The 12,967-nt window shown below is 33.8% G+C and overlaps 1 protein-coding gene across 2 annotated transcripts in view; it reads right to left on the bottom strand.

The window, feature by feature from the left end:
• LOC145287796 (leucine-rich repeat-containing protein 40-like) overlaps positions 1-12,967 on the bottom strand; it is an 89,660-nt gene that overhangs the window by 60,531 nt on the left and 16,162 nt on the right. For both annotated transcript variants that reach the window (XM_080135638.1, XM_080135637.1), the window contains exons 2-4: positions 12,589-12,770; positions 8,097-8,170; positions 3,106-3,235 (exon numbers count right to left, since the gene is read on the bottom strand). In XM_080135638.1, the coding sequence (XP_079991764.1) occupies positions 3,106-3,235; positions 8,097-8,170; positions 12,589-12,770 (386 nt within the window). The remainder of the gene's footprint in view (positions 1-3,105; positions 3,236-8,096; positions 8,171-12,588; positions 12,771-12,967) is intronic.

Here is a 12,967-nt window from a genome sequence, read left to right on the forward strand (position 1 = left end):
GATAGATAGATAGATACACACAGAGAGATAGATAGATAGATACACACAGAGAGATAGATAGATAGATACACACAGAGAGATAGATAGATAGATACACACAGAGAGATAGATAGATAGATACACACAGAGAGATAGATAGATAGATACACACAGAGAGATAGATAGATAGATACACACAGAGAGATAGATAGATAGATACACACAGAGAGATAGATAGATAGATACACACAGAGAGATAGATAGATAGATACACACAGAGAGATAGATAGATACACACAGAGAGATAGATAGATACACACAGAGAGATAGATAGATACACACAGAGAGATAGATAGATACACACAGAGAGATAGATAGATACACACAGAGAGATAGATAGATACACACAGAGAGATAGATAGATACACACAGAGAGATAGATAGATACACACAGAGAGATAGATAGATACACACAGAGAGATAGATAGATACACACAGAGAGATAGATAGATACACACAGAGAGATAGATAGATACACACAGAGAGATAGATAGATACACACAGAGAGAGAGATAGATACACACAGAGAGAGAGATAGATACACACAGAGAGAGAGATAGATACACACAGAGAGAGAGATAGATACACACAGAGAGAGAGATAGATACACACAGAGAGAGAGATAGATACACACAGAGAGATAGATAGATACACACAGAGAGAGAGATAGATACACACAGAGAGAGAGATAGATACACACAGAGAGAGAGATAGATACACACAGAGAGAGAGATAGATACATACAGAGAGAGAGATAGATACATACAGAGAGAGAGATAGATACATACAGAGAGAGAGATAGATACATACAGAGAGAGAGATAGATACATACAGAGAGAGAGATAGATACATACAGAGAGAGAGATAGATACATACAGAGAGAGAGATAGATACATACAGAGAGAGAGATAGATACATACAGAGAGAGAGATAGATACATACAGAGAGAGAGATAGATACATACAGAGAGAGAGATAGATACATACAGAGAGAGAGATAGATACATACAGAGAGAGAGATAGATACATACAGAGAGAGAGATAGATACATACAGAGAGATAGATAGATACATACAGAGAGATAGATAGATACATACAGAGAGATAGATAGATACATACAGAGAGATAGATAGATACATACAGAGAGATAGATAGATACATACAGAGAGATAGATAGATACAGAGAGATAGATAGATACAGAGAGATAGATAGATACAGAGAGATAGATAGATACAGAGAGATAGATAGATACAGAGAGATAGATAGATACAGAGAGATAGATAGATACAGAGAGATAGATAGATACAGAGAGATAGATAGATACAGAGAGATAGATAGATACAGAGAGATAGATAGATACAGAGAGATAGATAGATACAGAGAGATAGATAGATACAGAGAGATAGATAGATACAGAGAGATAGATAGATACAGAGAGATAGATAGATACAGAGAGATAGATAGATACAGAGAGATAGATAGATACAGAGAGATAGATAGATACAGAGAGATAGATAGATACAGAGAGATAGATAGATACAGAGAGATAGATAGATACAGAGAGATAGATAGATACAGAGAGATAGATAGATACAGAGAGATAGATAGATACAGAGAGATAGATAGATACAGAGAGATAGATAGATACAGAGAGATAGAGAGATACAGAGAGATAGAGAGATACAGAGAGATAGAGAGATACAGAGAGATAGAGAGATACAGAGAGATAGAGAGATACAGAGAGATAGAGAGATACAGAGAGATAGAGAGATACAGAGAGATAGAGAGATACAGAGAGATAGAGAGATACAGAGAGATAGAGAGATACAGAGAGATAGAGAGATACAGAGAGATAGAGAGATACAGAGAGATAGAGAGATACAGAGAGATAGAGAGAGAGAGATAGAGAGAGATAGAGAGAGAGAGATAGAGAGAGATAGATAGAGAGAGATAGAGAGAGATAGATAGATAGAGAGAGATAGAGAGAGATAGAGAGAGATAGATAGAGAGAGAGAGAGAGATAGATAGAGAGAGATAGAGAGAGATAGATAGAGAGAGATAGATAGAGAGAGATAGAGAGAGATAGATGGAGAGAGATAGATAGAGATAGATAGATAGAGATAGATAGAGATAGATAGATAGAGAGGGATAGATAGAGAGGGATAGATAGAGAGGGATAGATAGAGAGGGATAGATAGAGAGGGATAGATAGAGAGGGATAGATAGAGAGGGATAGATAGAGAGGGATAGATAGAGAGGGATAGATAGAGAGGGATAGATAGAGAGGGATAGATAGAGAGGGATAGATAGAGAGAGATAGATAGATAGATAGAGAGATAGATAGATAGAGAGATAGATAGATAGAGAGATAGATAGAGATAGATAGATAGATAGAGAGAGAGATAGAGAGAGATATAGATAGATAGATAGAGATAGATATACATAGATATAGATAGATAGATTATATATAAGCGTTTTTATCCAAATTATTTCTTTAGATTTGTGTTTTACCACTTATATTATTTTTGCTTACCAAAATAGGAAGGAGAAGGAAGAGTATCATTCAAAAATAATTAAATCATTTATATTAAAAAGGAAAGCAAGTCTTTACTCTTTGTTATCTCCTTTCAGATAAACATCATTTTATGGAAACCAAAGTTATATCACTTGCATCCAGTTATCAACATTGAAATGCAAAACAAAGTTTTTAATAATTTTTCTTGATTATTATTCAATATTTCAAACATCCTGCATTCTTCATCCAGAATTAATCCGAGGCAAAAAAAAACATTTTTCATTTGTTTCCTTTTCTCGGAGTAATTCCTGATAGAGAAAAAAATTGATTAATGAAATATTAGAAGAACAACACCATTTTATACATCAAACACTATCCATCATTTTCAAAACTGCATCTCATGAAGCATACGTGAAATACCAAACTAATCTACAAAGTTAGAGATATATTAAAGAGAATTAAATTTCAAGGTCACACTAATATTTTTTAACAACTAAAAGGAACCAGAACAGTAAACAAGCAAAAAATATATATATAAAATAAACACTTACCAAATCTTCCAAATTTGTTAAATCCCCAATCTCATCAGGAATGTTAGACATTTTGTTTGTGTCAAGACGAAGGACTGTCAAGTTGGTTAATTCTTTTATAGAACTTGGCAAGGTGGTCAGTTGATTCCGACTGAGGAAATTAAAATATCAAAATAATAACTAAGATTTATTAACATATCAAATATTGCTAAAATTTTAAAGAGAAAACTTTCAAAATTATATAACAAAAAAAAAAAAAAAAAAAAAAAAATTATATATATATATATATATATATATATAAACATGCTAAAAGAAAAACTGTACGATGAATAACATCTTGGAATTTGGAATATAGATTTTTTGTCTTATTTGTAAGTTATATTTAACATACATCAAGCTTCATAAATAAAAGGGTGAAATATAATTGAAGAAGCATATTTTTCCCCATGTACTGGGATATATTGGTCCTAGGATATGTTTTTATCAGGTTGCATTGTGGAAGGGTTTTCCGGACCCTGGTTCCGGTATTCGCCCAGCCTTACAGTGTTATTTATAATGTTATTTGAGTGTATATATATATATATATATATATATGGCAAATTTCATTAAATAAAATAGACGTTTTTGGTCCCCCCAAACAAAGGAAGGTGGACCTGTAAATTCACTCTTGTCCGTTCGCACTTTTCTCAATAACTACGCCTTAGAATTTTTAAAAACTTTTGCACAAACATTAAACATGATGAGTAAATAAGTAACAGAACAGATTTTCCAGGAAGACTATCCAACAGGGCTTTCTGTTGCAAGTAGAACAGTCGCATCTATGAGCGATTTTACAAAGTGGTGACTAAAAATAATAAAACGCTTATCTTTTGATAAATTTATTTTTTACACCAACAATCTTCCAACTCTCATTACCAAGTGGAAAAAAATGTCTTTTCAACTTTTTTTTTTAAATCAAAACAACCAAAGTCAAATTATTTAAACAATAAAAGTTTAATAGAATAATATACTCAGTTAAAAAAAAGTTTGTTTAAAGAAGCACCTGAAAAAATTCTTTATACTTTCAAGTTTCAACATAAAATTCAGTGCATATTTAGAACCAGCCTTGCCCGGGTGTTTGGAGGTGTATGTTGAGCAAAAAAAAAAATTTTTTAAAAACCTATTATGATCCCTTAACATTTATTGTTTTGGAATCAAATCAAGTTAAGTTAGATCCATGTCCAAGGAACCAAATTTCAAGTGTTTAGACCCAAAATTGTTGGAGAAGTTCGGTAGAATTGTCAAAGGTCAAATCGTTGAACTTTGACCCCTTAACAGAATTTCTGGCCGAAAACGGATTCCAAAGACTTTCCCAAATCTCAGTACCATGTATATAAAATTTCGAGTCTGTAGACTGAAAATTGACAGAGTTATTGTGTAGGGAAATGTTCACAGACACACACACAGACAGACAGACACTTTCACTTTTATAAATATATAGATTACACTTATTTAAAATCTTTATGATGTACATACTTGTCTCGTGGAACCAAGAGATCATATTTCAAAAAATAATGTGGGTTTGGCTAGTAACTTTTCTATTTGTCTAGTAAATGAAAATATTTACTTGTCAAAAGTTGACTAAACATAAATTTGTAAAGCACTGTCCAGGCAGGTGTATAGAAGTAAAATCAAGCCAGTGAGGAATAGAAAGGATACAGAGCGGCTCACTTGGAAGTAACTCAGAAAAAATCTATCTCTATATATTGAGAGGAGGAACATGGTCTTATTGTTTACATTACCTGTAGTATTGTTTACATCACCTGTAGTTTTATAAAAGATGCTGAAAGTGCTCCCCGTTGGCATCAATGTATTTAGGAGCACATTTAACAATGTTTGCAGATACTGTGTGTAGATCTTATCTGGTGATTCTCCTGATAGCATTGGTAATGTTCTTCTTTAGTTGATCTAGACCATGAGGATTATTAGTATAAACTTTTTGTTTAGGTGCTCATCTGACCTTCAATCTATATGTCCCTCGTCAACAAACTTTCACGAAAAACACTCGTCTGGCCAGAACCACCACCAATAGTTTCCCACACTCTTTATCTGTGCCTAGACCTAAACGTAGATTCCATGAGCAGAGCTTCTTTCTTAGAACTACACGCCTGTGGAACTCTCTTCTTTTGGCCTGCTTCCCAGGTGACTACAATTTGATTATCTTCAAGTCCAATGTAAATAAGTTTTTGATGAACCATACTCCTATATAATCCAACTTACAAAAATCCCAACACCTATGTTAAAAACGCTATAATCACATTGACTAATGTATACCCATTAACCCTTATCCTCGAGTGGCCTCCGAGCCTTGATAAGTGTATCTTTGTCAAAAGATAAAAATCACATGACAAATCCGGGAAACATGGTGGCCATAACCCTTTGCTTATTATTCTCTCTTCCATAAACATGTCATGAACTCGTGTCAGTGATCTGTGAGACGTATGGCATGTAGCGTCATCTTGTTGGAAAAAGAATTTTGTTTTGTGGTGTCAGTTGGGCGTTAAGAGAAAGATTAGAGAGATCAGACTACTTTTATGTGATCCACCCTGTACAAGAAGGATTTGATGCACAAGAAATGAGTTTTAAGACAGGTTTTAATCTCATTAACTCTACACAGTACATAAAGACAGGGGCAGAAGTGAAAATCACACTTACAAATAAATTAGCAGAGAAACTTGATATACTTGCATATCAAATGTAGGTATCTACACCAAAAATTAAGAAAAATTACCAAGTAGAATTTTCATCTATATATATATATAAAAGCGAAAATGTGTGTGTGTGTGTGTGTGTGTGTGTACTTTTGTGCATGTCCAGCAAAGACTTTTTTTACGGGGCGCTCAGTCGGGTCACTCCTTAAAACTTTTTATATACTGTCTAAATTATAATATCTATGAGTTACGAAGGGGGTCGCGTCTAACTTTAATTTGCCCAACTTTTATGTGCTATTCTCAATCGCCCTGTCTTCGTTTTGCTTTTCAGTATAAAAAAGCGAAACTGTCAATTCATTTGGTGGGGGGAAACAAACAAATACGCAGAAACTGGCTTGCAGTGCCAAACTTAAGTTGCGTGATGTTTGACCTTATTAAATTCTTGCACCTGTCAATTTTACTTTATAAACATTAAATTAATTTCACTTCCTCTCCCCTTGTGGCCGAGCTGGTTAGATGTCAGGGTTTTTCCCCCTTTTTTTTTCTACCTTCGTGTCAAGGCTTTGGGTTCGAGCCTACCTTCCTAATCAAACTTTTTTTTTTTTCTTTTACACCTCCAAACACCCAGGCAACCTTTTCTTTTTTAAACAGGGTTGTTTTTATCTATCCCCCTCACCCAACACACACCCAGGCAACGCCGGGCAACCCTGCTAGCCTATATCTATACATATAAAAGCGAAAATGTATGTGTGTATGTATGTTCGCTTTTCCTCGATGTCCACGAAAGGCTTCTTTCAGAGAAGCGCTTGCTCGCTTCACAACTTCTTAAAACTTTTTATATCATCTATAAATTGTTATATCTCAGAATTACCCACGGAGCTCGCCTGTCTATTTAATTTTATTGACTTTCAAACGTTAATTATTCCACATTTCCCCGCATCGGCACGCGTTACATTCGGTTTTCGGTATAAAAAAAAGCGAAACTCGACTCTAATCACAGGCCGAAAGTCAGTTTGTTCAATGTCGACTTTGTCATATCAGACTGTAGCTTTCATTTCGCTCCTCCTAATAAACAGGGAGCGGGTTTTTAAAAACAAACAAACCGATTTATTCAAAACTGTCCCGCACAAAATCGGAACTGCTGAATACCTATCGCCGTCACGTCAATCAAAAACGCGCACCTGTTTGTTTTTTTAACACTTTACTATTTTCCAACTGCACGTCGTCAACGCTTCGGGTTTTTTTCACATACCCCGAAAAACACTCAGACAACGCCGGGTACCCCTCGCTAGTCTATAATATAAATCTCTTCTTTGTGTAAATGTATGTATGTATGTCTCGCAAAAAATTTTGACAGAGGCAACGGATCCTGACAAGATCAGCATCATTTTGAAGCTCGACGTCTCGGATGACAAATATCGAAAAATTGGCCAAAAACATTAATTCCTTCACCTTAAGCTTAACAGTTTTGTACAAGGAGGGGTAGATTTTTTTCGCTGACATTTTAGCAAGTCATTGTCACTGTTGGATTGACTTTGGTTGATTTCAACGCTTGTGACTTCTGGTTGCGTCATGGAGACATCGGCTAAGACGTCAGATTTTTTTTCACTTTCTTTTCCACTTTTGCGTCACGGGTTCGAGCCTGCCTGCCTACTACAACTTTTTTTTTCTTTTTTTGCTAAACACACACCTCCAAACACCCAGGCAATGTCAGGCACCCACGCTAGTTAAAAATCAAAGTCAGTTTTAGTTCATTTTGTCTCTCCACCGTTAATAAGAACATAAGTTCCATAAAACAGGGGAAGATAAGTCAGTGTCATTTAACCAAGTAACAATGAATCGTCAAAATAGAAAAACTCATTTTTATTTTTTAATTAAAATTCTACTTGATAACATTTCCTAAGTTTTAAGGAAGATTTAATTTTGCATGATATGCAAGTATCTCAAACAGTTTTTACTTAGAATGTGATTTTCACTTATCTGCCATAGTGTATAAGCACAGAGATATGTGCAAACCAGGAGACTTTATTAGTTTGGTCAAACTGAAAGAATAGATGAGAGTTCTTGAATTAGTAAATGTAGAAAAGTTGAGATAGCAGGGCCAGTTGATAAGAAAAGAATAAGGAAAACATGAGAGAGAAAGAGAGAGAGAGAGAGAAGGATTGAATGTGAGAGAAAAGGGAATAAAGATTTTGTGAAAGATAAGAGTCTGGAAGTCAATTTCTAAAAGCTGTCCAACCCATGCCAGCATGTAAAACAAGACATTAAACTAAATATGATAATGACCAAGAAGAAATATAAAAAAGGAAAAATAAAATTTACCTTAGTTCAAGCTTTTGTAAATCGAGTAGCATTCCAATTGTATCTGGCAGTCTTTCCAAGCTATTGTCATGAACCTAAATAAAGATGAAGAAAGTTTTAGATTTTGGCAGATATTTTTCAGAGGATATCTGGTGCTTTTATATTTAAACTAGCGAGGGGTACCCGGCGTTGCCCGGGTGTTTGAAGGTGTGTGGGGGAGTTAAAAAAAAAAAAAAAAAAAAAGTTAGTATGAGGATCGAACCCAAACCGTTGAGGCAAAGTTGTGAAAAAAAAAAAAAAAAACGTGCGACGTTAACCATTGCCCCACCGCGACATGCTTACGGAAACACGTTTGAATTTCTTTAATAACTTGGATTTAGCAGGTGCTCGTTTAATGAGTTAATGAGGTCAAGTTTGACTGCGGGATAGTATTCATTTACTGCTGAACGCTCCCCCCCCCCAAGATGTTATAGGAAAAAGACTAACCCACATGCGGCGAGCGACAAATATTGAATATTTATCTTCCCGAAATCGAGCAAATTAAATAGACAGGCGAGCTTTGTTGTTAACTGTGAGATATTACGATTTATATGTGATATAAAAAGTTGTGAAGCGAGCGACCGCTTCTCTGAAAGAAGCCTTTTGTAGACACACAGAAAAAGCGAACACACATACATACATACATTTTTGCTTTTATATTTATAGATAATGAAAAAATATTGGATTTTAAGTAAAACAAATGGTACCTACATAATTGTCAGGTCTCAAATAGTAACAGACCCAAAAATTACTGAAAATGATCAGGTAGAAAATTAATTATTCATGAAAAACGAGGCAGACATTAGGTCATGTGACATAAGCAAAGGTGAAGTAACTCAGTTGAAACACTATAGTAGACAGAATTTATTCAGAAAACAAAAATAAACATGTACATAATTTGTTAATTTAAAAAAAAAAATTTTTTTTATAAAAAATAACTGAATTTTGGGATCAGATTTCCGAGAAATTGAAAACTTAATTACCTCCCTTGTTAACTCTCCAATTTGAATCAGAAGATTTTGAAACCAAATCGGTAAATTTTACAAATGTGTTTTTTCATGGTTAATTAATTTTCTACCTTATCATTTTCTGCAATTTTTGGATATGTTACTACTTGTGACATGACAATTACGTAAGTACCATTAGTTTTGCTTGAAATTCAATATTTCTTTGTTATTTAAATACAGAAACACCAAATATTTTCATTAAAAAAAAATCAACAAAGAACAGAATTATTTGAACAAATTTTCATAATAGAGTGCCAATAATGAGTCGAGTCGACAGTATTATGGGCGCTGGAAGCACCAAGTATACGGTTCATTAACATTCAACCTTTCTTGTATTTCCATATTCTAATACAAAAAAAAATATAAGCAAGGTTGATTTGGTTGTTTAGTCTTATGGCATATCAACCCTTTTCAGGTTATTTAAATCCAGTAATTTTGGAAAAAAGTTTTTATGCTTCAAGTTGTTATTTTCAAATATTTATTCATGGTGTTTGGTTTGGTTGTTTTCGAGAGAAAAATTGTTTTTTTGCTTTGCAGAATATGAGTTTTGCAAGCGGAAAGGACAAGATAGTGGGTCCCATAATAATATTGATGTAGTAATTAAAACATGAAATTAAAAGGAAAAAAAAAAAATACAGAAAATTTACTTGTTTGCTATAAAACTACATCGCTAGAAAACAAAAATGGCTTAGAACTTATTTAAAATACAAAAATCGCTATTTTTCAGGGTAGTGTGATTTAAAGATATGCAATGAACACCCACAAAGCTGGCCTCCTGGGCATCTTTGCCACTCTAAAATTGGTGAAGATGCCCAGGAGGCCAGTGAAAGATGTGGTTACACACCACATCAAAGCTGACAACGAACCTAGCTCCAATCCAGTGTTTGATGCTGGTTCTGGAACTGGCTACACATCACTATCGTGGTCACTGCGGACTGTCACATGTGGTCTGCATTTATTCAAAATGTAGTGCGGTCTACGAGAGGAGTTAGCTCAATCCATCCTGGGTGAATATCGCCTTAAATCAAGGAGTTTGATTGCAAACCGGCACCATTTTTCAATAGCATCTGTTATTCAATCTTAATGTTTGTTATTTTTAGCTCAATATTTTTAACATTGAGCAAAATAATACTTATGACCTTTTTGTTTTAATCCAATGTTATTTGTTTAACCTGATAACAGCATTCAGTGTCACCAGACAAGAGGAATACATTTAAATGAATAGAAGAATTTTTTGGCAAAGTGTTATTCAAATTTAAAAAAATTTCTTTATATACATTTTTTTTTTTTTTTAAGGGGTGACAAACTTTAAATTGACAACTTTATTTTCTTTGATTGCAGATTTGGCAACTATCGATTATTTCAAGTTCAGCTTGGTTTGGCAATTCATCATGTGGTTTCAGTAGGGCTGAGCCACATACCACATTGCGCACAATGCGATCAATTTACTGAAAGAAGCATCTGATGAATGAACAATTTCACGAAAAGGACCTGTCAACTAGCCACCTCATTTATGTGATGATTTAAGCCTATTAGATTATTTTCTTTGGGAATATGTAAAATCCCATATCTATGCTGATAAACCAAACACAATAGACTACTTTGAAGACAGCATTCACCATGTTATTGCCAAAATACAGCTTAATGGGGGAAGTCTGTGAAAATTAAACCTCTAGATTATGCCATATACATGTGAGCTGGCAGGGCACATGCCTGAAATTGTACTTAAATTATAAATGCCAAAGATTAGTCTTTGGAATAAACCACATAATATTATAAAAATATTTATAGCATTCACACTTAGAAATTTAAGTGAATTATTATCAACAATTTATAATTACAAAAAGAAAAAAAAGGAAAAAGGAAAAAGACAAAAGGAAAAAAGGAAAAGGAAAAAAGGAAGGAAAAAGGAAGACAAAAGGAAAAAGAAACGAAAAGACAAAAGGAAAAAGAAACGAAAAGACAAAAGGAAAAAGAAACGAAAAGACAAAAGGAAAAAGAAACGAAAAGACAAAAGGAAAAAGAAACGAAAAGACAAAAGGAAAAAGAAACGAAAAGACAAAAGGAAAAAGAAACGAAAAGACAAAAGGAAAAAGAAACGAAAAGACAAAAGGAAAAAGAAACGAAAAGACAAAAGGAAAAAGAAACGAAAAGACAAAAGGAAAAAGAAACGAAAAGACAAAAGGAAAAAGAAACGAAAAGACAAAAGGAAAAAGAAACGAAAAGACAAAAGGAAAAAGAAACGAAAAGACAAAAGGAAAAAGAAACGAAAAGACAAAAGGAAAAAGAAACAAAAAGACAAAAGGAAAAAGAAACGAAAAGACAAAAGGAAAAAGAAACAAAAAGACAAAAGGAAAAAGAAACAAAAAGACAAAAGGAAAAAGAAACAAAAAGTCAAAAGGAAGAAGAAAAAGGAAAGAAAAAGGAAGAAGAAAAAGGAAAGAAAAAGGAAAGAAAAAGGAAAGAAAGCTTTTTTTATTGATTTAACTATCAAAAGAAAAATCTAGCCTGATCTCTGATGTGTTATGAATTATTAAGATTTGTTTTACATGTACGATTTGAATTTTATTAAAATTTCATGTACATATGAGAACGGTTTTATTCTCTGTGATCACCAACCCACCAAAACCTTTTCCATCTCCAGGACTTACACAGATTAGCTACCTATTGGAAACTCTTGAAATTCAACAGCTTTCAATTCAAAATATATGTATACACACACGACTTTAAAATATGAATATCAAGTGAGTATTTTTTTAATGCAATCTCCTTAGTGAGCAACATGAAACAATCATAAAGCAAACAAATAACATTGGATGAAAAGAAAAAAAAGCCTCATCTGTGACCTCCCTTTGATGCAGCCTTGTTTTCGAATATCATAATACATGATCATGGTTATTATGTTGCGTAGTAACTCATAATTCCAATGTGCAGTGGTTCTTTACTGAACAAAGAAGTCAGCGAAATATTACATAAAAAAGGAACATTCGAAAGAAACAGGGCAAAAAAGAAAACCATTGTCTGCCAAGAGATGTTGGACTGAAAGAGCAAATTAAAGATTGTCTCTTCCAATGTAATTTTATTATTTATATTGAACTATGTAGCACAATATTGCTTTCTGAGTATTTATTAATTTATCTCATTTGGACCAGTTCTATATTTAAAATACAGTGGACACTATTTTCATAGAAATGTTAAACTCATATTTGTTGCAGGTCATGGGTTTTTCTTGTCCAAAAACTAAATTTTTGCTCTCTCCAGAATAATATCAGCTTTGCTAATTAAATATATTTCTCATTCCATCTAATTTCCACTGGTTCCAATAGTAATTATTTTGTTTAGTTTGTAAAATTATTGAGCTAATTATTGAGGTTTAGACTCGTATCAGGACAACCCTACATTTTATCGAACGATCACATTGTACAGCATTAAAAAAAAAAAAAAACAACAACAAATTGAAATCTTACATCAAGCACTTGCAATGCATGAAGAAGACGAATGTCATCGGGTAAAGTTGTCAAACAGTTGTTGGCCATGATGAGTTTCGTCAAATCCGTCTGATCCCACCATCGTTCAGAGTTGCCATCAAGAGTGAAGTTGCCGGCATCAGGGGATTGCTCGATATTAATATTCAATACACATTTTGGAACTGAAAAATAAAAAATTAAGATTCCAATAATAAAGGTATATATGAAAGTGGCTCTGTATGTGAGAATAGTCTCTACCAAACTACTTTTTTGGTCTGCTTACTTGACACAACACTCGATATATAGGGAATTTGGACCAGTGGAAGAGGAGAACCCTGGGCGCCTGAGGAGGGAGGGGGTATGGACGAAACTCCGGACG

Source organism: Euprymna scolopes, chromosome 11 (genome assembly GCF_053919585.1).
Source record: "Euprymna scolopes isolate OS-2025 chromosome 11, ASM5391958v1, whole genome shotgun sequence".
Lineage (NCBI taxonomy): Eukaryota > Metazoa > Mollusca > Cephalopoda > Sepiida > Sepiolidae > Euprymna > Euprymna scolopes.